The 27,527-nt window shown below is 38.7% G+C and overlaps 3 protein-coding genes across 4 annotated transcripts; 2 read left to right on the top strand and 1 right to left on the bottom strand.

Annotated features, from left to right (window-relative positions):
• Window positions 1-1,386: 1,386 nt before the first annotated feature.
• Window positions 1,387-4,360, bottom strand: si:dkey-251i10.3 (uncharacterized protein LOC553498 homolog). The gene has a single exon (XM_018696600.2). It carries the CDS (start codon window positions 4,000-4,002, stop codon window positions 1,642-1,644), a length of 2,361 nt encoding a protein of 786 aa, XP_018552116.1. The 5' UTR covers window positions 4,003-4,360; the 3' UTR covers window positions 1,387-1,641.
• Window positions 4,023-23,097, top strand: ccdc93 (coiled-coil domain containing 93). Of its 2 annotated transcripts, XM_018696601.2 has the most exons (25): window positions 4,023-4,087; window positions 4,593-4,761; window positions 5,154-5,267; window positions 5,469-5,563; window positions 6,143-6,254; window positions 6,647-6,745; window positions 7,200-7,256; window positions 8,330-8,430; window positions 10,818-10,835; window positions 11,184-11,220; window positions 11,402-11,500; window positions 14,212-14,262; window positions 15,021-15,107; window positions 16,015-16,131; window positions 16,662-16,724; window positions 16,972-17,045; window positions 18,477-18,558; window positions 18,711-18,785; window positions 18,977-19,048; window positions 20,018-20,126; window positions 20,262-20,344; window positions 20,465-20,502; window positions 20,675-20,759; window positions 20,985-21,098; window positions 21,782-23,097. In XM_018696601.2, exons 2-25 carry the CDS (start codon window positions 4,630-4,632, stop codon window positions 21,836-21,838), a joined length of 1,971 nt encoding a protein of 656 aa, XP_018552117.1. In that variant the 5' UTR covers window positions 4,023-4,087; window positions 4,593-4,629; the 3' UTR covers window positions 21,839-23,097. The 2 variants fall into 2 exon arrangements, with proteins under 2 accessions (XP_018552117.1, XP_018552118.1); XM_018696602.2 differs by lacking the exon at window positions 10,818-10,835 and having other exon boundaries at window positions 4,026-4,087.
• Window positions 23,098-24,718: 1,621 nt separating this feature from the next.
• fgf9 (fibroblast growth factor 9) lies at window positions 24,719-26,660 on the top strand. The gene is made up of 4 exons (XM_018696575.2): window positions 24,719-25,130; window positions 25,778-25,906; window positions 26,091-26,194; window positions 26,391-26,660. Exons 1-4 carry the CDS (start codon window positions 24,947-24,949, stop codon window positions 26,571-26,573), a joined length of 600 nt encoding a protein of 199 aa, XP_018552091.1. The 5' UTR covers window positions 24,719-24,946; the 3' UTR covers window positions 26,574-26,660.
• The last annotated feature ends 867 nt before the right edge of the window (window positions 26,661-27,527 follow it).

The following is a 27,527-nucleotide window of genomic DNA, read 5'->3' as shown; positions in this document are numbered from 1 at the left end:
TTCTAATATTTCCCCATAGTAGAGTTAAAACAAAGGATAATTTTCATTATTAATATATTCTATTTTCTCATTGATCACTTGTTTGGCCTATAAAAATATTGATCAGTTCAGACCAAAACCCCAGAATAAATATTTTACTGTTACATCATAATCATGCTAGGAGGTAACTGAAACTAGGGGACACTGCTTGAAAAATTATTTAATTTGATAAATCAATTGTTTGTTTTAGCTCTGTACTCTGTACTAATATGGATGGGTAGTTTGAAATGTTTTTATATTAGCACTAGTCATACTGCAATACTTTTTTGATATCTTACTTTCAGGAATATAAACATTTTCATTTGACAAAAGAAGCATAAGTTGTCATATGTCAAATGTGTCTAAAAAAAATCTTTTGAAAATGTGTAAATAAAATACAAATGTGATTTAAATGAGTAAATCTAGAGAATAAGGATATAGAATCAACTTTGTTTGCATATTCTGATCCAATTAATGAAGTTTGGCAAAGATTTTTTTCTTTGAATTGAGTAACCTTAATGTTTTCACTGTATTCACTCAACATTTCCCCAAATTAAATTTCTCTGTTTTGTCATCATGTATATCAGTCACAAGCTTGTGCCAGCACTTAATTTTAAATACTATGGCATTTTGTCTAAATATGATTATAAATAACTGTCACATGAATAGTGCTTGGAGGCATAATTCTGACAAAATGTACTTGTTCAGGTTAGTGAATATGTACATTCATTCAAGTGTTGTACTGTCAGTGCAAGTAGTTTTGACCTATGATGACTATATAAACTCTATATTTTACTAAAATATCATCAAATAAAAAATTTGGAATTAGCACCTCTACTAGCAACCACATAAAAATTTTGTGTAGACATATTAAATGCACCAGTAGGAATTCTTCAGAAATAGACCTATAATAATCTAAAACTGAAAAGTTGCAATTCTGAATAAGTAGCTTTACTTATTATACTTTTGGGGACATTTTGATATTAATACTGGGGACTACCACAGAGTTTGTGGGGTTCAAAGGTCACCTGTTCTGAACATGAGAACTTTGAGGCAAAAACTTCCACTCTATTTCAAATTACTCTTGCTCTGGAGATGCATGTGTGCTGGACATAAATGCTGGGAAGCAGCTGTAAATGTACTGCACCATTTTCAGGCAAGACTCTGGGTCTGGGTTAAAATATTAACTACATGATAGCAAGGGGCATGGCCAATGTGCTATGTGTACTGCATATTGCAATAATAATAATAATAATAATAATAATAAAACAAATTAAGCGCTTGTCACAGCCAACACAGTGTAAGACATCTCGGACCAAAATAACAACCAGCTGTTAATAATATAACTCACAGGCTTGCAACTGAATCTTTACCTCCAAAGGTAGAATTTATTTCAAGACTTCAAAACTACTTAGATTTTACACATTTAACACATTATATCAAGTATAGTAGAGGTACATAATTTCAGCTCCCTAAATGCTGAAATATTCTCACAATACAGATTAAAGAAAACTGATCATCATCCCATACACACCCACACAGAATGTCAACAGAGAAGTTGTTTAATGGAGACATACTATCACCCTTATTTACTTTTGATAATTTCACGATAATTATTTGTTGCTAATGTTTTCTTTTCCATGAATCCACACTACTTTTATTCCCAGCAGACACCAGCTTCTTGTCCTTCATCAGCTCCTCCTGAGCCATGGGCTCAATGATGGCACCCAATTGGGTGACCACCTTGGGCCTGGTGATCTTTTTAACTGTCCGCTCTGTATTCCAGGTGCGGCCCATGGGAGAGCGGATGGTGTTCTCGAACTGTGCGTGGTTCTCAAAGGGAAAAGGCAGTGAATTCACCTGGTGAAGGCTAATGGAGCTGTTTTTCTTCTCTGAGATGATGACGCTGGGCAGATGCTGATCTTTCCTGGGTGGAGGTGGTGTGGTCTTGGTCCTGAACCTCCTACGTTTGTTGCGGGACGGCTTGAGGCCTGTCCCTCCCCACTCCCCCCACCCAGGTAGCGTCAGGTCCACCACCTTAGGCTCCCCTGCATCTTCTGCCTTCCTCTTGTCCTTAAGGAAGTCTGAGATGACATCATCTCCAGCAAAGGCCTCTTTAATGAGCCCCCTCTGATCCAGCTTTTCATCTGAGTCCTCTGTGTCCTCAACTGTCAGAGCGAGTGGGATTTGAATGACTTTTGCCTCTCTGGTGAGAGCTTCTTGCAGCTCAATCCCTCTTTTCCTTTTTTTGTTTTTGCCTGCTTTTTGAGTTGCCGATGGCAAGTTTTCTGTGGCTGGGGGTGGCTGGGGTTGAACAGGTACTTTATCAGTGGCTGACTTCTCACTGAGGAGCTCCACATCCTCCAGAGTCCTGATCCTCATCAGCCCTTCTTCTAGCTGTGCTGAAGTATCCATGTGGCTTGCATCTGCTGCTGCCTCTATGTTTTCCGCTTCAGCTATTCCCTTGAAAAGGCTTGTGAACTCTGAAAGCTCCTCCTCTTCTTTGTCTGAAGCATTTAGGTCCTCTGCTGCAGCTTTATTTTCCTCAACCGTTTCTTCCTCATTATCCACACATATTACAGGTACTGTGTCAGTCTTCTGGGCGTGACGCAGTTTCCTCCTGCTGTCAAACTCTCTGAGGAGTGCTTCCTCTTCTGTATCCTCCACTTCCTCCTCATCCTCTTCTTCTTCAGCTATATTTCCCACCACTCCAGCCCCTGCTGCCACAGGATCCACAATGTCACTCATCTTTTTCTCTGTGGGATCTTCAGAGAGCTTGCCTCTCATCCAGGGATTTGAGGAATCCAACCCTTGCTCTGCATCATTCACAAAATCAGGCATCAGCTGTGCATGGCTTGCTTCCTCCTCCTCCTCTTCTTCTTCCTCATTATTTACTGATATCACCAGCTTCTGGGTCAGGTCTTTGTTCACCTCCAGCTGCTGCTGCATGGCTTTGCGAGCCGCCTCGTCGTATTTGGCCATGATCGCCTTCGACTTGGCCCACTTTCCACTGTTCTGGTGCTTCAGTGACATCCTCTCCTGCATCCTGGCCAGCTCCATCTTATTCAGCTCCTCTAAGGCAGCAGCTGGATCTGTCTTCACCATCTCATCAAACTGCTTCAGGAACTCTTTACGCTTGGCCTTGTTGTGCACTTTGTGGTATTTCTTGCTCTTGATCTTCCTCTCTCTCCGGGACTTAGCCTCGTAGTAGGACTGCAGAGCCCGGGCCTTCTGCAGCTCGGCGCGGCGGATCTTGGCATCCTCCAGACTCATCGCCCTCAGAGATGCCTCCTCAGCAGGGGTCAGGATGGGGTCATTGATAGGCTGCTTGTTGGCAGACAGAAGGGCAAAAATTTCTTGCTCAAGCGGGGTTTGCGCCCTCCAGCTGGTCACCACCCTCTCTATGGGTTTGGGGCCAGAGGGCTCCTGGTTCAGGGGGAAGACCAGCTGCTCGGCCCTTTGGTTCTGTCTGATGATACCTTTCCATCGGGACACCTCTGTCGCTGCCTTCTGAAAAGTAACATCTCTCAGGATCCTCTCACTCTCCTGCTTGCTGAGGGGACACTCAATGGTCTTTTTAGTCTGCTGTAAGTTCTTAAGCTGTTTCTTGGTCTTGGCTGGAACAGAGGAGTTATTGTCCATGGTACCGATGAGGTCCGACAGGTCGATTTTGTCGCCCTCCCCCTCCGCGTTGACCGTAAACTCAGACATCTGGACGGCTGCCTCGGATCTCTCCCCGAGCTTTTTCTTCCTCTTACCCCCGAGAGCGCTGATGGCCTCCAGCAGCTTTTGGCGTTTGCGTTCATCGTTGTCGTCCTCCTCTTCCTCGCTGGTGATGTTTTCATCTGCCTCATTTAAAACCTCCTCCTCTTCGCAGTCGTCGTAGACCACATGTGGCTTCACCGCTGCGCTCTTCTGTGTAACTTCGAAGCCCTTTTTAAGCTTCTTTTTACAAACGTTCTTCCTCTTAGAGACTTTCGCCATGGTGAAGTAAAAACCACTGGAGGGGACTGGAAGATACACACGTGTACCGTCAACGAAGCCGTTGTCGCAAAATAGTCGCCGCAATGTGAGCAAAACTGTCGTAAATATTCTTTTCTTTCATCTTCTTGGTGTTTTATGACGGTTAGCAAACAAGGTGCATTACCGCCACCCGCTGGAATAAAGCATGTATCGGGAATCTAAATTGACTTTTGCTAATTCTAATGACAAAACAGAAAAGAAAGTTCATAGTGAAAATGATTGTATACTCCTTCACGTTCAGTACTTTTATACTTTCTTTCTCAAGTAAATCAAAGTTAAATTTTATTCCTTTTCCCCTCATCATTATATTTTGGATAATAATAATAATGTTCTTAATATTGTTTCCCCCACGCCTCCGCGAATATTTTTCGAGATTTTCATCGATGGGAAGGCCTGAGTCACAACATTTTCACCAAGAACATCTCTTTTGTTGTATTCCTCTGTTTTTCATTTCTAAACTGACAAAGCTTCGTTCAATGCTGAGGCTAGTAAATGCTTTAGTTCCTCACCGTATCTCACTGTTGCTAACTATGGCTCTTCCACTCCAACAGCCTATGAGCGGGTGTAGTCAATAGCGATGCGTGTCATATGCTACGGTCATGTGATCTGTCATCAACAACAGGACAATTCAACATGGCGGCGAGTACGTCTGTCTTCCACAGAGTGAGAACTGGGTCGAAAATAGGAGCCCAATATGACCAAGAAGGCAACCTCATTCAGGTTAAGATAATTTTAATCGCATTTTTTCAATGGAAAGATGATTTTATTGTGAAAACAACCGATATACGTCAACAAACAACGTGGACGCTTATTAGCTAACGTTGGAGTTGACAGCTATCTTAAAACGGGTGCATTGAAGTTGCTGTTGTCATTTAACCATTTAAACATCTCAACAGTGAGTACAAGGACTGTTTCAAGAAAAAAATGGAAAGTGTCAATGAAAATCTGGTAGCCTACTTGCCTCCTCCCCAGGTGTCGCTTAAAGCTAGCTGAATGAAAACCTGCCCCCTGCAACTGAGTGGGTTTCATTACCTCGCCCGAGAGCGCTCAAGCAACTCGGATGGATATTTGTTTTGTGCGGACGTAGGTGATGATGTGTGTTTGGCTCCCAGGTGGAAACCAGAGAGGATGAAGAACAGAGCGTCAAGCTGGCTGAGATCCTGGAGCTCCTGCTGGCAGCTGGATACTTCAGAGCTAGAATAAAAGGACTGTCACCTTTTGATAAGGTACACACTTGATCTGTGAGCTCTTTCTATGCTGGTCCCATAATGCTCTTAGAAAAACTCCTCTCACTAGTACAGTTGACACTGATATAAACTTTGCTAAACTGTGAACTTAAGTCCCCATTTACACAATAGACAGTCCTAATGATTTATCACCACAGTAAACCTCCATCCACTGAGCTTGTTTCTTCCTCTGTTCTTCAGGTGGTTGGGGGTATGACCTGGTGCATCACTACATGTAACTTTGACATTGATGTGGATCTTCTTTTCCAAGAAAACTCAACCATTGGTCAGAAAATGTAAGTGGTTTCTCAGCTGGCTGATTTTTCTTTAAGGGCCCTGTATGTTCTGTGATTGTGTGCTGTCCCAAATGAAGTACTGTGATTAAGTTTTCAGTCATCAAACCAAAACAGTGTTCCTAGATTGCACTGAGAGAAGTGCTCATTTTCAAAGCATCACAACACCTCAGATGGATAACTCCAGTTGATGATTAGTATTTGCATGCATTTTTTTTCTATTTACATCATAATGCTGTGATTCCTCTGACAATCTGTTATGCATCAAAAGTGATATTGTACAGACAGATACAGATCACAACCAAGACTTTATTGGACCTATAGTGTGCAAGAATGCAGTTATCACAGCTGCATCCATTCTAGATGTAAGATGTACATTAGGACCAAACACTGGGTTTATATCCTCCTTTATAGAGGCCAGATGATCAAGCCAGTTTTTTCCTCTTGGATTTTATAGAATTCTAAATCAGCCTGCATGTTAGAGGCCACTGTTTGAGTTGGCTTGATAACAATTAAGTAACTGGATTTATTGCAGATAATAATTAGATTCTGATTGTGACGATGTTTTCTGTCTCCTTGCAGAGCCCTTACAGAGAAAATAGTTTCTGTTCTACCAAAGATGAAGTGCCCCCATCGCCTGGAGCCTCATCAAATCCAAGGGCTGGATTTTATCCACATTTTTCCAGTAATACAAGTAAGAGAATTCATCATAATCTGGCACCAGCCTCTTTCTATGTTAATATTCTGCATCAAATTTGAATAGTGTGTTTAAAAACAGTAACAGTTATTAAGTCAAAGTAATTACTGATGTGTAGACAAAGGCTTTTTTACACCTGTTTGTCTGTCTGTCAAATTTGAATAAAACAGGCTAATAAGATTTCCATATGTGATTTCCACCTTTAGCTTACAGTAAGACTTCAGTAGCAGCTCATAAATGTGTTGCATCCATGTGCTGTTTTGCCAGAAAATCCAATCCACACTGCAGGACTAGTTGAAGGATGTTTCAGTGTTTTAGGTTTGCACTGTACCTGGTGGCTCCTTGTTTATGGTTGTATCTAATTAACTGTGCATTGCATCTCCTGCCAGTGGCTGGTGAAGCGAGCCATAGAAACAAGGGAAGAGATGGGTGACTATGTGAGAGCATACTCCATTTCTCAGTTCCAGAAGACCCACAGTCTACCTGAGGTAAGAGTACCAGTTGGTCCCAGAGCTAGAACTTAGCTGTAGTGGCAGGTGGAATTACATCCAGATGATTGGGAAAGCAAGGAGAATGAGATAAATCTTTTTATTTAGTCCAAAGAATACAGTTCTGAGGAATGTTTACAACAGTTATTCAAATGTTGGAACATGGGTAGTTTTTATACAGTGGTTGATTTTGGAACTTAGGTAGTACTACACAGTGACTCTAAGATGCCTGAAAAGGCATGAGTGACAAATTACCTTCAGGAAATGAAGAAAAGTATAAGCTAAACTGGTCAGCTAAACTGAGAGAGTCAGAAATCAGAGTTGCAGAAATATATCAACATAGTCATTCAGCAGTATTTTGCAGGTGTGTGGTGGCCTTGGTGTAATTAAGCTATATTGCATAAACTATCCTCTTAAAAAGAGCTGGTGTTCACATGAAACCCTTGTATTCTAGGATGAAGAGTTTCTCCATAGGAAAGATAAAGCTGTGAAGGCAGTTCTGGATGTACTGGTGAGTTACTACCCCATCAGGCACTACAGTGGTTTCAGAAAGTTTTCAGACCCCATCTGTCTTTGCACACTTCAGATTTAATTTTCAATGGATAAACTGATATCTGGTCAGGATTTGCCTTGAGCACCCTCCATTGGAGATTTCATTGCGCATCGAACTGATAGTAGACCCCAGGGTAGATTTAAGCCTGGCCTGGGAATGCCTTAGCATCCCCCATGAGGAGCTGGAAGATATTGCTGTGGAGAGGGACATCTAGACCACCTTGCTTAACCTGCTCCCACAGAGACCAGCTTCCAAATGAGCAGCATAAAAAGCTCAGCAGCAGGGACAGGGAGCCTGGTCAGAACTGAGAGAAGGATGAGTGCAGCCACACATAGAGACTCTAAGAAAACCTGCTTCACAGTGCGTGGAACCTGAGACTGGGGCGACGGTTCATCCTTCAGCTCGATAATAACCTGAAACATACAGCCAGGACAACGCTGGAGTGGCTTCAGGCTGTCCTTCAGTGGCCAAGCCAAGGGTCTAGACTTAAACCCCATACAACATCTGAGGAGAGACCTGAAAATGGCAGTTCACAGATGATTCCCATCCAGTCTGACAGCTTGAGAGATCTGTCAGGAATAATGGGATAAATTGCCCAAATTCAGGTGTGCAAAGCTTGTGGAGACTTACCCTAGAAGACTCAGAGATGTACCTGCCACCAAAGGGTTTTCTATAAAGTCTTGAAAAAAGAGACAAATGTCTGAATACTTTTGTAAATGAGATTTCAGTTTTTGACTTTTAATGAGTAAGCAAAAAATTCTAAAAACGCTTTTATTAGAGGTTATTACTATGCAGACAAAATGGAAATTTTATACATTTAAGGTTAAATCTACAACACATTAAATTTGCATAAATGAAGCAATGTGAACACTCTCTGAAGCCACCACACACACATTCAATAAATAATGAAACTATCCAATCAACTAAGTAAAAGTTAAAACATAATATCTGTTTCTGTGTTCCAATTGATGTGTTTCTATTTCTTTTATGGAATATAAATGATGGCTTGAATGAACACTGGTGTTTTCCAGAATGTGTACAAACCACAGAGAAAGTACAGGAGGCAGAGGGATGCAGGCCAGCTGCTGGATGAGGAGTCCAGGGTTCACTCCACTCTGCTGGAATATGGCAGGTAAGATTTTACATCAGGTGCGTGTATGTCTTTTGTCCAAGTGGCTTTCAGATGTCACTGTCATTTATCTCTATCTCCATTCATAAAGAATTTTGTAAGCCATCTTTAAACTACAGGTGTCAATCAAATACACTCCCAGTGTTTCATCTCCATACTACACTTTGAAATTTGACTTCAGCACAGCACAAGAGGACAAGCCCACCATTTCTGCCATGTTCAAAGCTGATTTTCACATCGTCTGTAGATACTGTATATACCAGATTTTAAAAAACAGCAGCATGTCACTACAGATTCATTTGATTGATTTTTTGGTTTTGGTTATTTTGTTTGTTTTGTTTTGTTTGTTTGAGAAATAGCTTATATTTCCAAACAAAAATTTACAAAATGCCTTAGTTCCAGCAAGGGCTGTGCCATATCTTATCATTCATGATAATATGGATTTGTACACAAAAAAAGTTTCATATTGCAATATCAATGATATAGCAGCATGATGACATGAAAATAAACATAGCTCATGAAAATAAATAATTGTACTGGATATTTAAACCAATTTCACATGTAATGTAATATGTGACTATACAGAGATGAACAGTGCATCTCCACTTCCTCTCACAAAAATGAAGCCAAAACCTCCCAGATATGAGTGCTGCCATCTTGCACTGGTTAAGTCATTTGGATCCAGAGTCTGCACATTAGTGATCAGTGAGTGTAGTTGCACTATTGAATTCCCACCTGCCCAACCAGTTGAGTCAATCACAGCTCTCAGTTATAATGTCACACCCTGTTTTTATAGCCTCAAATATCTAATTTAAACCAAACTTATAAGAAAAATGAACACATAAACATCCACCATTGTGATAAGAACTACCTAAAATGACAAAAACCATTTTTGGGAAAATATTGTTTGATGTGTAGTTTGGTTTTTTAGTTGGCCTATGTCCCATTGTTACGTTCCCCAAGTGAAAAACAGGGGCAAACAAAGCAGAACTGTGATCAGCCCACAACAGTGCAGAGAAACACAGGTAAGTTAAACGATCCACACTCTTTCCACTGAAAAGTGTACCACGCTGTTGAAACAGCTCTCACACACGGCCCACTCTGCACCGACCTGAACCATTAAAAAAGGCCCTCTGGCCCCGACTGGTGTCTCTCTCTCTCCCCTTTTCTGCTTCCGCTACTGATTGGGGGCAGTATATTCAGGGAGGGTCGATCTCCTGGAAGGGAGAGAGAGCGCAACACCACATACACAACAAAAAACACAGCCTCTGGCACTAGGGCCATAACACCCATCCACCAGTGTGGAGGGGTTCTCTGACCTTTACTGCTTCCAGCCACCAGGAGGCACTCACAATGTTTTGGCTTCACTTTTGGTGAGCTGTCATGTCATGCATCTTTGATACAGTCATTGGCTGTGTTCGAAATCGCATACTAACGTACTGCCTTCTACATACTCAAACTGTATATACTGTATACTGCCTACTAAATGAGCGTTTAAGTAGGTGGCCGTTCACACTGAAGCATACTACCAGTATCCCAGAATGCATTTCACTCCACCGGCGGCAACAGCAACAACTGGCGGCGATTTAAAACAAATATTTTTCACGTTTATTGATCGTTTCTCTGTCCTTTTAGTACATTGGTTATTTTTTTAGGCGACAATATTGCCATATAGATTTATAATCTGTGTTCAGTTTGTGTTATAAACTCCTGTTTTTAAATCTGCTCCGAAGTTTGGCGGTCGGCTCGTCGTCTGCGGTACATTGTCCAGATGTACGTCAATTCTGGATTTCCCTCAGAAGTATTAACACACAATCAAGTTTCAGTCAGATTGCTAGCTCCCAGTAAATTAATGTGATGTGAACTGCTAAGACTGGGGGAAAGTAAGAAAAAAGAAAGAAAAGAAAAAGGTCTCTTTCATTAAAATCAGTTATTATTATTACTATTATTATTATGATTCTTGTATATTGCTTATAAGAAGGTCCGTCATTGTACACCGTCTGACGGAACGCAATGCATTGTGGGGCGGTTGAGTATGTCGAGTAAGCTCACGGTGCATACTCTGAAATTCTTGCCGATTTAGTATACATCCGGGCATTTCTCGCATACACAAAATTCGCATACTATGCAGTGTGAACACACTACATACTAACTTTGACGTCAGACTTAGTATGAATAGTACGTTAGTATGCGATTTGGAACACAGCCATAGTTAGTTATATAGGAAACTTTTCTTATTTCTAAGCATACTGTGTCTCTATCCCTGCCTTGTTGACCTTGTATCTGAAGCCCAGTCATGTGCTGTCATAGTCTTAATCCACACATCTCATGTCTAGTTTTGTATCTGTCTGACTTTTTTTTTCATCCATCCATTTCTGCCTCTGTACTAGAATGTCAGATTTCCTTCTGTAAGTACTGTATGAATGTGTGAAGCCTTCTTTTTTGCAAGCTCCTACTCATAGCACTTTGTTTGTGGTTGACTATGTCAGTCAGTGAATGCAAACAGTTCTCACATATGTTTGGCATGAAGGATGCAAACTGTGGTGCTGCTTTGATGTACTTCCGTGTTTATTTAATCAGTTCTGCCCTAAGGGAGCTGTTTATCCTCGTTTTGGATTACTGCCATTTGATGTGCTGATGTTGTAATGTGGCATGGTGTATTTGAAAATTTAAAAGACAAAAGAAATTCTTACTTTATTTTCACATATTTGTTAGGTCATAAAAGTTTTTTGCTGTGTTTTTATTTGTTTATCCAGGCGATATGGATTCAGCAAGCAGTCCAAACAAGACAAGGTTGGTGTTGGTTGGTGATGTGTAGTCAGTTATTTGGCTTTTACAAAGTAACATTTTTTGGCTTTGAAGAAAGCATTCAAATTGTGTCAACATTAAGATATTTACAGTCGCAGTTAGATTTTAGTGTAGTTCTGTACTGCTTAGTTTCTTTAGTTTCCACATCCTGTCTTTCCTCCTGTAGGTGGATGCAGGGAAGGCTTTAATGGACAGTGGCTCTCAGTTGGTGCCTTCTGGAATGGCAGAGATGTCAGAGGAAGAGGACCTGCAGGCAGCTGAAGAGGTGAGCACTTTATGCAATGTGTTATACACATATCAGAAATAGATTCAAATAGCAGAAATTAGTAGGGACACAAGAAAGATGTTTACAAGCAGCAAAATAGGTTAAATATACTATAAATATAGTGGAAATTAAAAATATTTATTCTAGTTATTTATGTGTCTTACTTCAAGCCATGCAAAACATAAACATGATACATAATACAGTAAAGAAAGTAGGCTAGAGCAAATATCTAAATTAGGGATCGACCGATATGGTTTTTTCAGGGCCTATATCGATACTGATTATTAGTAGTCAAGGAAGCCGATAACCGATATTTGGAGCTGATATTCATTTGCAGTAAAAATGGCATAAAAATTTTGAGTAATACAAACTCCGGCGCTTAACTTTGTTTAAATGCCTTTAAATATGTTTATTAAACAGCTTTTCAGATTTGCAACATGTTAAAGGTTAAAGGTTTTTTTTTTTTATCTTAGACAATAGACAGCTTTGTTTTTTAAATTCTAACAAAAAAGTGCAGGGAGCTCCCAGGCTCAGCAGCATGTCTTATAAAGTTAACTGAAATTTTAATTAAATAAATAAATAGCTTCCTGAAGTTTTATAAAGTCAATAAAACAAAGTTAAATAAAATTTGCACAGAAATGTGAATCTCAAATCAATTACTAGTCCCAATTGAGCTGCACCAGATTGTGGTGCAAAAAGCAGAGTTGTTCTGTGTATGAGCACTGTGCATGCACAGCTTTCACTGCTGATTGGCTGTTGCCATGGCTCTGTGTGTAACCAATCAGATGGTGCTGTGGGCGGGACAATGCTGGAGACAAAGTAGTGACTACAGACAGAGAGGCACGGCTGCATCAGCGCCAAAATAACCGCGTTTTAAATTGATCTCTTATCGGCCGGCGGATTAGAAAAAACGGCCGATGCCGATATGCGTCAAAATGCCGAATATCGGCGCCGATAATTGGCCCTGCCGATAATCTGTCGATCCCTAATCTAAATGTTTACAAACCTCAGTAAATCATATACTGTACCAGTCAAATGTTTTAACACACCTTGTCATTCAAAAGTTTTTCTTTGTTTTTATTATTTTCTACATTGTAGATTAATATTGAAGACATCAAAACTATGAAGGAAGAACTCTGTGAGGTGCTGTTAAACAAAAAAGTGTGAAAAAAACAGAATATGTTCTATATTTTAGATTCTTGAAAGTAGCCACCTTGTGCTTTGATGACAGCTTTGCACACTCTTGGCATTCTCTGTCAGATTCATGAGGTAGTCTCCTGGAATGGTTTTCCTACAGTCTTGAAGGAGTTCCCATAGGTGCTGAACACTTGTTGGATGTTTTGTCTTCACTCTGCAGTCCAGCTCATCTCAAACCATCTTATTTGGGTTTAGGTCAGGTGATTGAGGAGGCCTGGTCATCTGACGCAGCACAAATTCTCGTTCTTAGTCAGATAGCCCTTACGTAGCCTGGAGATGTGTTTGGGGTCATTGTCCTATTAAAAAGCAAATGATGTAGTCAGTAGTTTGTACTTTGCAGTAATTTGACCATGAAAGATTCACACAGTCTCTTCTGAACAGTTGATGTTGAGATGTGCCTGCTACTTGAACTCTGTGAAGCATCTATGTGGGCTCTAATCTGAGGTGCTGTTAATTTGTGGTGTCTAAGGCTGGTAATTCTAATGACCTTATCCTCTGCAGCAGAGGTAGTTCTTGGTCTTCCTTTCCTGGGGCAGTCCTCATGCGAGCCAGTGCTTTGATGGTTTTCACGACTGCACTTGAGGATATACTCAAAGTTTATGGAATTTTTTGGATTGACTGAGCTTCGTGTCTTAAAGTAATAATGGACTGTTGTCTCTAGGCCTTCTTGCCATAATATTGATTAGAACAGTAGTCGAATAGGGCTATTCACTGTATAGAACTGTGTACCAACCCTACCTCTGCATAACACAACTGATGGTCTCAAACACATTAAGAAAGCAAGAAATTCCACAAGTTAACTCCTCACAAGGGACACCTGTTAACTGAAAACCATTCCAGGTGACTACCTCATGAATCTGATTGAGAGAATGCCATAAGTGTGCAAAGCTGCCATGAAAGCAAAAAGTGGCTAGTTTCAAGAATCTAAAATATAAAACACTTTTTGTTTACTACATTATTCCATATGTGTTCCTTCATAGTTTTGATGTTAGTCAGTATGAATCTGCAATGTAGAAAATAATAAAAACAAAGAAAAAAAACATTTACAGAGAGGATGTGTCCAAACTTTGGACTGGTACTGTATAGTTAATAACCCTCTGAATAAGTAGTTGTTTGTTCTAACTGTAACTGCTGCAGTTTATTACTCCAGTACATACAATATCTATAATTGTCTTTCAAACTAGATAGAATCCAGGAAAGTGGTTGCAGTGCCAGTCTCAGATTTTGTTTTAAAAAACTAAGGCTTATATATTTTTGTGAAATAATATCAAGGCCCAAAGAAATATGAAAATGAAATAACCCATAAGTCAACATTTCATTATTTAATTTACCTAATCCAGTTCATTGCAACTTGTTCTCTTTTGTTGCTTCCCTGTGTACAGGTCTTGAAAACTTGACATTGAACTTGATGCCTAAAAGTTTAATTTGACTGGGATCTCTCTCTCTCTCTCTCTCTCTCTCTCTCTCTCTCTCTCTCTCTCTCCTCTCCTCTCCTCTCCCTCTCCCTCTCTTAGATGCGAATTAAAACCCTGATGACCAGCATGGCTGCTATGGCAAATGAAGAGGTAAACAAAAACCTGTATTTGTGTTTTCTTATTCCCCTGCATGTCTGGGCTCAAACTTTACAAGCTTCACCTTACCTTCATTCTCTGTTAAAGGTTAATGATATTCATAACCCGTAGATCTGCTATTTCTCTAGTACCACTCTCTTCTCTAGTCTCAGGATTATTGCCTGTGACGGATGCCTGGTGTCCGTTACAATAGGGAGAGTTCACCACGACACTCAGTTTTCAATTTTGATAGTTTATCACTGTAAAATGTTGTAATTTGCAAATATCTCTGATTTACTGTTAAACCTTCCATCACTTTCAATATAAGTAACCAGAGAAGTGAGTTTTGCTCTATAATTTTGTTTTAATTTCGCCACATCTTCTTGCCATTATTATTTAATTTCATTGTCTAGGAAACAAACGTTTTAGTAAAAATACCTCGGGGTGTATCAGGGTCACTTTCAAGGCTCATGTAAGTTCACTGAAACCTCATTTCGTCACTAATAAAATTACTTTTTTAATGACCTATGAAAGGTTATCTTTTCCACAGCCTCAGGTGGTTTAATTTTTGCAGTTGAACAACAAATGATTATGATCACTGCAACTAATTGGAATGGAAACAGAATTAGAACATAACTCTGGGACATTTGCATATGACCACTACATGAACAACTAAACTGAAACAAACAAACAAAATTAAACAACTAAATGGCTAAAACATAAATATGAATAGTACAGTTATGTTTGGCTCTGACTGATTTGTCCTTCTGCAGGGGAAACTGACAGCAAGTGCAGTGGGTCAGATAGTGGGACTGCAGTCTGAGGAGATCAAACAGATGGCTTCTGAGTACGCTGAGAAGGTGAGTAACAATCAATCTAATGAAAATGTCATTTTTATTTACAGGAGGAGAGGAAATTAAATTTCCTGATCAAAGGGAATCACCTAGAGCATGATGATACTAGTAGAGAATCACTGTCTTGCTGATAGACACTTAAGCAGGATCTATGTTCATAATGTTGATATTCAAAATTCAAAGACATGATTTAAGACAACAGTATATATTTTAAATTTTTTTATTTAAGGCTAAGGTATGCATATTGAATATTAGCAAGCTATCTATGTATCCATCTTTTTGTCTATCTGTCTAAAAATAATAATGATAATGGTTTTGGTGACAAAAATCTGGATCATCAGTGTTGGGCAAGTTACTTGAATCTGTACTCAGCTGTAATCAGTCAGCCTAAGTGTAATCAGTTACTCATTATACATTACCCATTGAAAAAGTATTACCATCACAGCAACAAAAATAATATGTTACATTACTTGTTACTTTACTTTCATTACTCAGCTATCAACTCCATCAAAGGTGCCTTTAAATAACCTCCACATCCACACTGCAGTTTAAGAAGTAGCAGCCCTATAATTTGATGTGGGGGGATGACGTGGGTACTGACTATGCAATAGTTAGCTTAGCCTTGGTGACTGCACACAGATTTTGAGAGCCTCTTTTGCATTTGCTTATGCATTTTTGTTGCAACATGTTAATGGGATGAAAAATAACAGGTAAAAATTCAAAGTACTGTATTTTGGTTACTGCTTCTGACATTTGTAGAGGCATTTTCTAAACACAGCATACCTATTCTAGCAAGCTTTAGTGGCTCAGCAGTTTAACAAAAAGCATTTCATTGCTGTTTCTTTTCTCTTAGTATTTCTTTGTTGTAATACATTGTAATAATGTTTTTTATATATCCCATATGTCTCTGTAGCAGTCGGAGCTGACCTCAGAGGAGCGTTCAGAACGCTATGGCCCGCTTCAGCATCATCGCAGGGCAGTCACCTCGCTCAGCAAACAGATCCAGCAGAAAACTAAAGAACTGGAGGAGGTTAGCAGTTTACTGTGGTCCACTGTGCAGTCTACTTATACTATGCTGTGCCTTCTGATGTGTCAAACACTATTAAAATCAGAATAGACAATACATTCAGAACTTCTATACTACATACAGTACACATTCATTTTTCATGCCATTACCTTCATGCACTTGGAACTTCTGGTAAGACAAAGGCATTACTTTGAAGTATGTTAAGTTTTCATGTGTGTTTTCTTATTTTTATTCATTAAACAATCTATTAAATGAGTTTTAATAATTAAAAACGTGCATTTGAACACTTGATGAGCTTTCTCTACCTAGCAATCTAAACTCTGGTAAGTTAGCCATTTAAATCTAATTAAAGTAAAGTAACTTCTGATTTTTACATTGGTTACTGCTCCACCTCCATCAGAAATGAATATGAGCCGTCTTGACATAAACATTTTGCCTTTATTTTAACCAGGAAAATGAGATTTACTAAGATTTTCAGCAGTGATCAGGAAATGTGTCATAACTATGAGTAATTTAAACATATATTTTGACAGCTACAAGCCAAGCATGCAGAAGTGAAGACAGGCTGTGACGAGGCCAAGAGAAAACTGGTGGAGGTAAGATGAGGCTAAAATATTGCAACACAAAGCTTTCTTCTTAACAGTCTGACAAATAGCTCAGGAGATCAACAAACATGACAAAATAACATTGATTATATTATAATTAGGCACTAGTCATTTGAAAAACAAGTGACAGTAAGAGATAATTTAAAAAATTAAGCATCAGGAATCTTTTTAAGATGGAACGATGGCAAACATTTTTGTGAAGAAGTTGTTTTGAATAGGCATTTGTGTATCTTTCCAGGCTACAGACCACTCAGAGAAACTGGATAAAGAGTTGAAGTCTTTAGAAGAGATGGAGGAGCAGGCTGACAGTGGGTGAGTGGTGGAGAGTAATTATCTCTTATTTCTTTGTATCAGTTAATCATCATGACACAGTGAGTTCACTATGAATTCAGGCACATGTAAGAAAGCCCAGTATCAGGAGGAAAAATGCGTGAAGTCAATACAGTGTGAAAGTTGCAATAAAGACGGTATCAATAAACAGTATAAATAAAAGCTTTTGTTTAGCACCAGTAACCACAATCAAAAACTTGAGAGAAACCTGTAGGTCTTGTAACAAGTTAAATGGTTCTGCTTTGTGTTGTGCATTTCATGACAGTGATTCTCACATTTATCTTAAGTCTGTTGATGCTGCTGGAACTTCCCATGCAGATTAATAAAGTATCTATCTAATCTAATCTAGCAGTAAGACTTTTACTGGCCTTCTATGGCAATTAGCAGAACCATAGGGTCTGTCCTAGTACCCACCCATGTAGTCTTCAGCACTAAAGTTTGCATTCCTGTGCCACTATATAGTTCACTAATGTGTCCAATGCCTGAAAAATACCAATATTCAGTACATTTAACCCAAATCTGTTGCACATTTTTCCTAATATCATTTTGAAGGGGTTTTCAGAGCCTAGTACCATGTTCTATTGCGCAACACCAGCTTATTTGCTGACATTAGGGTGCATTGTATGTTTGACAGTAATCAGCAGATATGAAGAAGCTGAAGTGTGTGACAAATTGGGGTCAGTGTGGCATAAATATTATTCATTTCCAAATATATCACTGGAATAGTAGAAATCCCACAGATTGTTGTCACTTTTAATTTAATTTCTTTTTTTTTCTTTTTTTCTTTGTCTTCCCTTTAAAGGTGCTATATGATATATTCTTAATGAGACATGAAAATAATATCACATATCTAACATTGTCAACCAGAGTAAATTAATGTAAATTAATGTAAATGAAAATGAAATTAGTTTCCCTTTCTAAAGTAATAGTATACAAGTATAAATATAGTAAATATATACTATATAAATATATATAAATTTTTTTAGTTTTGGATTGCTGGACAGACAAAACAAAGGATTTGATGATATTGCCTTGGGTGTAGAAAAATGTGATGGGCATTTCCTAATTTTTGTTTTGGACCAACAATGAATCGATGATTCAAGAAATGAATGGAAAACATTGTATATTTTTAACATTTTAATAATTTAACAATATTTGAGAAATATGTTCCTACTTTAAAACTGTTATCAGGCAAAAAACATTAAAAATAATATAATTCTTAGGTTTCTTATAGGTTTCTATGTACAGTGGCTTCAGAAAGTACTCGGACCCTTTCACTTCCTGCTCACCTTGTGTTGTAGATTTGGTTTTAAATTAATAAAATTGCCATTTTTAACCCATCAGTCTACATACATTAACTGTTCTTTGACTGAAGGGACAGTCTGTCTAATAATGTTTTGTTCTGTTGATCAGCTTGTTGGAGAAGCTGAGGGCCCTGGTAACAATGAATGAGAACCTGAAGCGGCAGGAGCAGGAGTTCCGCACACACTGCAGAGTGAGTACATCAACACACACACACACTTCACCTGTGATTCTAAATCCTGTTAATACTGCTGCATGTCTATATACAGTGTATGACTAGAAAGAGAGTTTCATGACAGTAAATTGGTATTAATTTTCTATTTAATATGTGGGTCTTGTGTCCAGGAAGAGATGGTCCGTTTGCAGCAGAACATTGAGGAGCTGAAGATGGCATCAGGGCAGGATACAGAGGAGGAGAGGGTATATATCCAGTTAGAATTACAGTCTATATTCAACTTCTCATGTTTTAGCATTTGTTTAATACAGTTTAAAACATGTTTTTTCAAGATTGTGAATAGTCCTCCCTCCCTGAGAAAAAACCCTCAAAATAAAACCTAGCAGTCATCAGTTTGTTTCACTTTGTATCACTTTTCCTCTTTTTATTTTCTCAGGAGAGGAACCAGCTGATAGACAAACAGTACAACACAGACAGAGAGAAACTACAGAAAATCCGTCTGCTCATGGTAACTGCTTCATATAACATAACACAAGATAAGATGGGACTGGAATGATCTCTGTGAGGCAGTTAGGTCACAGTAACAGATAACAGATAAGAATGAGACAAACTGAAAGTAAGTAAAAATAATACACTTATAGCTTATGCACTGTGCGTTTTAGAGTTTTTTTAGCAGATGTGCAGATCAGTAGTTACTTGCATTATCAGGTATAAAAATTGAGGTCATTAGTTCATTAGTTAGGTCATTATAGCACTATTAGATTATCAATCAAGGCTTCTTTGCTAGTTTTTCCTATAGAATCCAAAATATGAAATACATTCTTGCTTTATGTAATTACATTTTGAAAGCAGGACTTTCACAGTGTCTTAATTTTATTTAGACCAACAGTCCAAAACTTGGCAATACTCACTTCAGCAAATCACCGCATTTTCACATTATCACATTATTCAAAGTAAGAATAAATTCAACTTAGGCACTGCTTTTTTAGTTTGCCAGAAAAGACAATTTGGCAGGAAGCAATGTATGTCACATTAGAAATCTGAATACCTCTTCCGCCACCTGGTTAGACTTAAAGAAAATATTAAAAACAGAATCTGCAAAAAAAAAAAAAAAACACCTCACTACATTCACAACTTAACAGTATTTTAGTGGTCAACCACTGGGAGAAACTGACAACTGATACAATATGCATTTAAAAGGAAACTTTGAACGTTTCCAGAAACCAATTCACTATAACCCAGTAAACTGGTTTCTGGAATTGGTTCAGCTACAGGTCTCCAGGAGGATTAGCAACATGTATTACTTCATCTTTCATTTAATGTAAAGATAACAAAGTCTTATGAAAACCCTGAGAGCTCCTGTTTATGATTCATTTGCAAGAATGAGAAATTTCAGTGAGTTTTGGTTATTTGGCTGTTTGACACACTATCCTCTTCAAGCTGAATCAAATCAGGAATTTTCCTTCACTTGGTTCAGGCTCGGAGGAATCGCGAGATCGCCATCCTGCAGAGGAAGATTGATGAGGTGCCAAGCCGGGCCGAGTTGACTCAGTACCAGAAGAGATTCATCGAACTTTACAGCCAAGGTGAATTCCTCCTCTTCATCTGCTCAGAGACCATTTAAAGTCATTATTTTTCTGTCGTAAATGAATCAAACTAAATGTCTCCAGAAGCTCAGAAACAAAGACAATGTATATACTAATTATTTTGGTGCCTTTCAGTTTCTGCAACACACAAAGAGACCAAGCAGTTCTTCACTCTGTATAATACATTAGATGACAAGAAGGTTTATTTGGAGAAAGAGGTAAGTAACCACATCAGTGAACTGTTAACGTGGTAAACAATATTAATGCAAAGTTTGATTTTAGCAACTCAAATACATTCTTAAAATTAATGACAAGAAAATGTGCTTTCATTTCTTTAGGTGAATCTGCTAAATTCCATTCACGACAACTTCCAGCAGTAAGCATAAATTTGTTCACCTGTTGTATGTTTGTAATATGAAACACTGAGGTATATGATATGATAGTAAAGTAAAGAGACTACAGGTTTCTTCCATCACCTGCATGGTCTGTCTGTGTGTTTCTTTGTTTTGTTCAGTGAAAAAGCTCTAATCTGCTTTACTGCTGTCCAGGGCCATGTCATCTGCAGCAGCCAAGGAGCAGTTCCTCAGACAGATGGAGCAAATTGTGGAGGGAATCAAACAGAGCCGCATTAAGGTATAATTCACTCTCTTAAAGAATAATTCCACTTTTTTGTGAACTATGTCTTATTTTTGTACATTTGACCATTACTTCTATGGTTATTAAAAATACCAGCATTGCTGAACAGCTTAATAATATGGAATTATCCAAAGGCTAAGTCCTAACAGTTTTTCCACAATTATAACACAATCTATCACAACATTTGTGTGATGCCTGCTTTCTGACCATATTCTTTACCAGATGGAGAAGAAGAAGCAGGAGAACAAAATGAGGAGAGATCAGTTGAACGATGAATACCTGGAGCTGCTTGATAAGCAGAGGCTCTACTTCAAAACTGTCAAGGACTTTAAAGAGGTGAGAAAATCAGTGAAATAACAGATGAAGTTATTTTACAGCTGCTGGCTACAAGAGGAAGCAGTTTAAAGTCAGGTAAACATATTCTGGGGTATTATATACATTTATTAACTGGTTGGTAGTAGGTGTCCTCATTTTTATTAATGGGATGGACTAACTATTAAACACCTTTAACACCTTTCATTATTACGCAATAACACAAACTATAGCCTCCAAAATGACTATAAAGGTAAATCAACACTTATATAAACAGTTCAAACAAAAACTGAACTTTCATGAAGGTAGGATTTACTGCAGGGCTGCTGTGGGTCTAATAAACTGCACATAAAGTTGCCAGTGCTCTCTAGAGGACAAACTATGAAATGGAGACACAGACATATCTTTGTCATATCATTTCATGATATGTCATACATATCATTTCTGTCCTGCAACTTCCCCACAACTAATAAGCTGCTGTAGATGCCAATACTGATATGGATGTTATTAGCAGAAATCAGACCATATCAAACACACAATGTATTGGTCAGCTCTATTGCAATATCTTTAAAACACAAGTGTTGTATATTACTACATTAAAACTATTTGAAAGAAAAAAGTGGTCAAGTGAATGTATAGTTTAATTTGACATCAGTATATAACTAATAACAGCAATGATCATGTTTTGTTTTTTTCTTTCTTTCTAGGAGTGTCGGAAGAATGAAATGCTGCTGTCCAAGCTGAGAACTAAAGGAGCCTCTTAGCCCTGATAGTACTGTTCGTAAACAGTTTTTGATAGAAACTAAATATGTCATTGTACTGAGTTAAACTGATCATAGATAAAATGTATATGTTTTTTTTTTTTTTTTTCAACATTCCAAAATTCATCATTCTTCTTTATGGTTGACAGACTTGTAAACCAGCTCTTAAAACTTGCATCTAAAATCTTGTGAGAAGAGTCCTGGACGTTATATTTACACCATGCCAGTTACATGTGTCAAATCCCGGTGACTGAAAAAATAAAAATACCTTTAACTGATCAAGTCAAAAAAAGCTGTTTTAGGGGCTATTTGTAAGTTTTCTCTGCTACTGAATGTGGTTTCTTACCAGGAGGTGGTGGTGATGGTCACTTTCCGAGAGCTTCAGCCATTGTTGTGTTTACAATACAAGAGATTAGAATACACCCTCTGAGTAGCATAACTTCTTAAAAGCAGCCTGGACGCTTCTGTGAGTTGCTATCAAAAATGATGAGATGGGCCGGTCAAGCCACGGCTAGCTGCTTAGCATGAATAGAACGCAAGAGGTGGTGGAACTAGAGCAAAGCATCGCTGTTGTTTTCCACTGCTGGGGACAGCTCTTTGCAAGTAAGCAAGTAAACTGATATTAATGTTAACGTTGGCTTCGTAGTGATAGCAAAATGTACAAAGAGCTCTTTTAAGAGCTTCACATATTTTGACATGGCCTTCAGGTGTCGTGTGAAAACAGCCTCTGGAACAACCACAGTGATCACAAATTAACAACCAAATTCTTGACATCTAGTCAGCCACTTCCTTTCAAAAATGTGCTGAATTTCAAAATGAACAATGTGTAGGAGCCTCGTAACAATCCTCTAAATCATGGCAATTACAACTTCAAATCCAATCTTAATTAACATTTTACACTTTTAAAGCTGTACCAGGCAGCTGCTTTAACTGTAAGAAATACACCCATGTCTTTTATGTTGATCATAAAATGGGCTACAGAGAAAAAAGCCTCATATCCACTAAAAGTGCCTTAACATGTGGTGTATTTACTGATGTTACATAAGAGGATTTTTATCAATTTAAGTCCTCAAATTTCATCATAACAAGTGTCTTGGTGCAGCTTTAAAAACTGCTCTTTGTATGTAAAGTTATTTTACAATGACACTTGTTATGTACCTCTGAAGTTTGAGCTCATATCATGTCTTATGTCTGCCTGTCACTATCCAGTGACCATGTATGTTCAGTGCTTTATGAATAAAATAATCTATTAAGAATTTAAACGCCTTTGGTGTTACTCATCTCAGATAGAATCTGTACTGTCAGACACTGTGCTCTGACTGAAGACAGCATTTTATCAGAGCCAGTGTTGTCAAAAGTCACATGATGAGTCTTTGAAGGAAACATCCTGTGTATCACCAAAGCACTTCACATCTCCTAGTGCAGACAAATATCTGTTCCAAAGTTACAAAGTAACCACAATTCCCATCAGTCCTGAGAAGAGTGTTCGACGCACCAAAAAAACTCAATGTATTTCAGGATTTATTTCACATATTGAATCAGATAGTGATTAACTTAGTTGTGGAAACAGCTTAATAATAAATAACCTTAGTGACAGAGTGAAAACATGTTTTTTAGAAATGTTTTGCAAGTTAATTAAAAATCAAAAATGTAAATCTCAATTTTCCAAGTGTTTTTATAAGTGTTTAGATGCTTAATTCAGGACTTTGTAGAAGCCCCTTTAGCAGCAGTTGCAGCTCTGAGTCTTCTGGTAGTCTCTTCAAGCTTTGCACACCTCGATTTAGGCAGTTTATCCCATTCTTCCTGGCAGATCCTCTCAAGCTCTTCAGGACTCTCTGCAGATGTTCTATTACCAAGACCCCTCTTACCCTCTTACCTAGTTACTTTTTTTTGGCTGGACAACCAACCCTTGGAAGAGTCCTGGATTCCCAACTTTTTCCCTTTCATTTTCTCCTGGGGACACGCAGAGCTTTTGAAATGGTTTTACTGCTTGCCCTGATCTATTTTATTGCAGAGGTTTACACAAAGTTCCTTGGACTTCACTGCTTGGTTTATGTCCTGACATGTAGTGTGAACTGTGGAATCTTATATACACACGAATTTGCCTTTCTAACCTATGTCCAGTCAATTCAGTTTGCCACAGGTGGACTCCAATCAAGTTCTAGACACATCTGAACTAAAATATTGAGTGTAAGATTTTTAAAAAAATTCAAACATTTCTAAAAACATGTTTTCACTTTGTCATTATGGGTTATGAAATTGATTGATGGGCAAAAATGGCAATTTTATCCTTTAGAATTAAACAACATCACAAAAGAGTGAAAGGGATCTGAATACTGAACCTACTGCATGTACAGTATCTCACAAGGGTTTCATGTTAAGGTGCCTACATACTGTACTTTTGGTCATGTAGTGTATTTGCCAGGCTAATTTCAAATAAACAGAACATGATTACATTCAGGGTACCTACCAAGATCCAGGAACTTGTATTTGTATGTGTGTTTTAGGAGTGTGTTCTGCCTCAGACTTTATTCCTGCTCTATCAGTTCAGTTCACTCTCCAATCTCAGTGACTGTGATACTGAACAGACAGTATGCATGTCTTCACCCGTCAGAAGTCTGATTGGGTGACATAAAAACATGTTCATGTGCGCAGGCTACTGCTAAACAGTAAATAGTCAGAGTTTGTCTGACTATGTTTTTCCCTATCCTTCAGCGTTTGACTTAAAGGTATAAACTGAATCAGTTATAGTAGGTCAACAGTGGAGAGGTTTTGCTAATGAAAGTATAACAAGCTGCTTCAGAAAGCATCACATGTTGAGTGTGTTATTGGTAAGATTTCTGATATCCACTGATAATTAATGTGTACAGTTGAGTATCTTACCTTGTCCCTGTCTTTCAGTACTTCAGAGCAGACAGAGGCATTGAGGAGATAAAAGAAGAAAGTGGGTGTAGTGGTGATGAGCAGAGGAGGCAGAGGAGCTCAAGTTCAGCAGAAGAAAAGGAGGAGGCCTAACCTGGACCTGCTGTACCGACACTGTACTCAAGACTGCAGCCTTTCCTCAATAGATATGAGTGGGACATTGCAGTGTGGTCTGCTGGCAGCTGCTTGATGTGTTTCACTATGAATGTTTCCTTGCTGCTGCCTGGTCTGCTGTGGCTCCTGGTTGTCTCCATGTGCGATCAGCCAGTGGGAACAAAGAGACAAGAATCAATGGATTCATCTGAGAACCACAGCACTCACCTCCGGGGACTCTGGAAGTTACACATGAGGGACATCCTGCTGAAAGGAAAAGGTCAGAGAGCACCTAAGAAACTTTATAGTTCAAGTTTTCTTTTAATTTCACTTTATTTTCCACAAAATGTTTTGTCATGTTTTGTAACATCACTTTGCAGTTTTATGTGGTATGAAAACATGATGATGGGAAATGTTAGTAGGTCAGGCAGTCTAAGAAAAGATGCAAGAAGATAGAAACTCTATCAACATTTTTTAGAACGACAAATCTCTTTCTACACTTTCTGACTGAAATCTTAAAGGACAGGTTCACATTTGTTGATCCTTAATGTAATACCCACACATAATATGCATTTTCATGGGGTTATTGATTGCTAAGATGTGTATAGGTTTATTTCTAGTTGGTGCTGGGACAACTTTCGAATGTTGCCACTTGATTTGTCTAATTCAGAGTACTGAAGCCTTATATTACAATTAAGTGGACTTTGGAACTTGGCATTGTATTAATATAGATTTGAAAAAATCCCAACCTATTCTTTTGCACAGTTTGTGATGGAAAAAATGACCACAGTTACTTTCTGGATTTATTACATGGCAAGACATATGGACTCTTTGTCAGAAGAGAATCAGTCAATGACACCACCCCTAAGGACAGCTAGTTGTCAGTGTCATTTATCCACAACAACAAATGACCTCTTTAAAATGCAGGTTCTACTCATCATCCAATCAGTGAAGGGGTCAGACAGCAGCTGCTCTACTGCCGTGTTGGGATTGGCTACCATCTCCAGATTCTTCCCAGTGGCTCTGTTGGTGGTGTCCACAAACCCACTGAATACTGTGAGTATATACATATTACTGTTTCATGTTTTTGAAATCTGCATTCTACTTCCTGTGTTTTCATTGGTTTGCAGCCTCTCCTGTGAGGTTTTACCTAAGACATCTTACACCAATACTGTATACCTCAAGAGTACATCCAAGTCTTTATGCATTACTTTACCCTGCATTTCTCTATCTCCACAAGCTTGGCTGAAGGTGTTTGCTATGAAGCAAGGAGTGGTGGGAATCAAAGGAGTCAAGAGTAGCTTGTACCTCTGTATGAGTGGACAAGGACTGGCATACGGAGCAGTATGTAGCCCTCTTCACAGCTCACACCAAAAATGTGTCATGCATGTGTACTGTGAGACAGTGTGCACTTTCTCAGACCTAGGTCAAATGTTAGGAAATCAATTTATGACAAAACACTGTTTACAGGGCTGCATGATGGAATAACAGAATTTGATAATACTAAATGTTTTTGGGTTTTTTTGGCTGTCTTTTGCAGGAGCAGTTTTTTGATGACTGCCTGTTGAAAGAGAACCTGGAGGAGAATCACTACACCACCTACTCCTCTCTATCTCATCCAGGTTTCTACCTGGCTCTCTCCCAAAAGGGAGAACTTAGGAAGGGCAACAGTGTGGGCCGCCATCAGTCTTGCACCCACTTTCTCCCTCGTAGAACACTGTGATCAGGGTCCACTACCAACCAGCTTTTTCAGAACTGGAGCCAGATTTGAAATATTGTGAGTTTGTGAGGAAAGCAACAGCGTGGCAATAAAAACACAGCCCACCACCATGACTCCCATCAGGCAGTGATGATTCCCTGTGGTTTCAGCGGTGAGTTAGCCTTTCCAACTTGATGGCCGAGACAGTTTTTCATGTCTCCAGAAGATCTCTGGCAGATGTAATTGAGTTAGTTTTTTATTATCATCTTTTTTAACAGCAGAAGATATGCAAAATGACAAAAGCACTGAAATATTTGGCCCAGGAGAGGCTGCTGCCTCTACAGGTGCTGCAATGGTAACCAATTCATTTTTTAGCATCTAGGACATGCTGAAAAACAAACTGTTAAATAAAATCTAGTACCACATCATTCTAAGAGACAAAACTGATTCAAACATTACATCATTGTCACCCATTTGTAACTATTCAGCTTGCTCAAAAGACTAGACTCTGTTGAAGGATCATTCAGCAGATAAAACAATAATTTATATATGTTTACCACTGAAGGTCAGCTGGCTGATGAGATGAAATGTGACTGCAACTACAAAATACAATATAATTTTCATAATTTCTTTATTGCACATGCATGGCAGATATGACATAATATCTATTTGTCTACAGTTTATCTAACCAGTTCAGTAGGTAGATTTAGTTGTCCTCTCATTTAGCTGATGTGGCTGCCATGTCCCAAGCTTTTAATTAAAGAGTAACTTAACACCCTCTGGAAACTGTTTTTGCTGACCTTCAGTGGCTTAACCTTGCAGCAGTAATATACAAGAATACTCCAGGGTGTGTCAAAACACCATGACGCTACTGCTGGGTGTGGTCGAAGGTGAGAAGGAGAGCACTACGCCCAACCACAACCATCAGTGATGCTGGGCCTGGTCAGAAGCAAAACAGCCTTTCAACTTTCAACGAGG

The sequence above is a fragment of the Lates calcarifer genome, linkage group LG1, assembly GCF_001640805.2.
Source record: "Lates calcarifer isolate ASB-BC8 linkage group LG1, TLL_Latcal_v3, whole genome shotgun sequence".
Lineage (NCBI taxonomy): Eukaryota > Metazoa > Chordata > Actinopteri > Centropomidae > Lates > Lates calcarifer.
The sequence above is the reverse complement of the archived record's forward strand: the minus strand, read 5'-3'. Positions and strand labels throughout refer to the sequence as shown.

What these genes read in the sequence shown, in the direction of transcription:
- si:dkey-251i10.3 (XM_018696600.2), bottom strand. Translation starts at nt 4,002, where the DNA reads ATGGCGAAAGTCTCTAAGAGGAAGAACGTTTGTAAAAAGAAGCTTAAA.
- ccdc93 (XM_018696601.2), top strand. Translation starts at nt 4,630, where the DNA reads ATGCTACGGTCATGTGATCTGTCATCAACAACAGGACAATTCAACATG. An exon ending in AAGAAGGCAACCTCATTCAG is followed by an intron (nt 4,762 to 5,153) that starts GTTAAGATAATT and finishes TTTGGCTCCCAG; the next exon opens with GTGGAAACCAGAGAGGATGA. An exon ending in AGTTCCGCACACACTGCAGA is followed by an intron (nt 18,559 to 18,710) that starts GTGAGTACATCA and finishes TCTTGTGTCCAG; the next exon opens with GAAGAGATGGTCCGTTTGCA.
- fgf9 (XM_018696575.2), top strand. Translation starts at nt 24,947, where the DNA reads ATGTGTTTCACTATGAATGTTTCCTTGCTGCTGCCTGGTCTGCTGTGG. An exon ending in CCACAAACCCACTGAATACT is followed by an intron (nt 25,907 to 26,090) that starts GTGAGTATATAC and finishes TATCTCCACAAG; the next exon opens with CTTGGCTGAAGGTGTTTGCT. An exon ending in AAGGACTGGCATACGGAGCA is followed by an intron (nt 26,195 to 26,390) that starts GTATGTAGCCCT and finishes TGTCTTTTGCAG; the next exon opens with GAGCAGTTTTTTGATGACTG.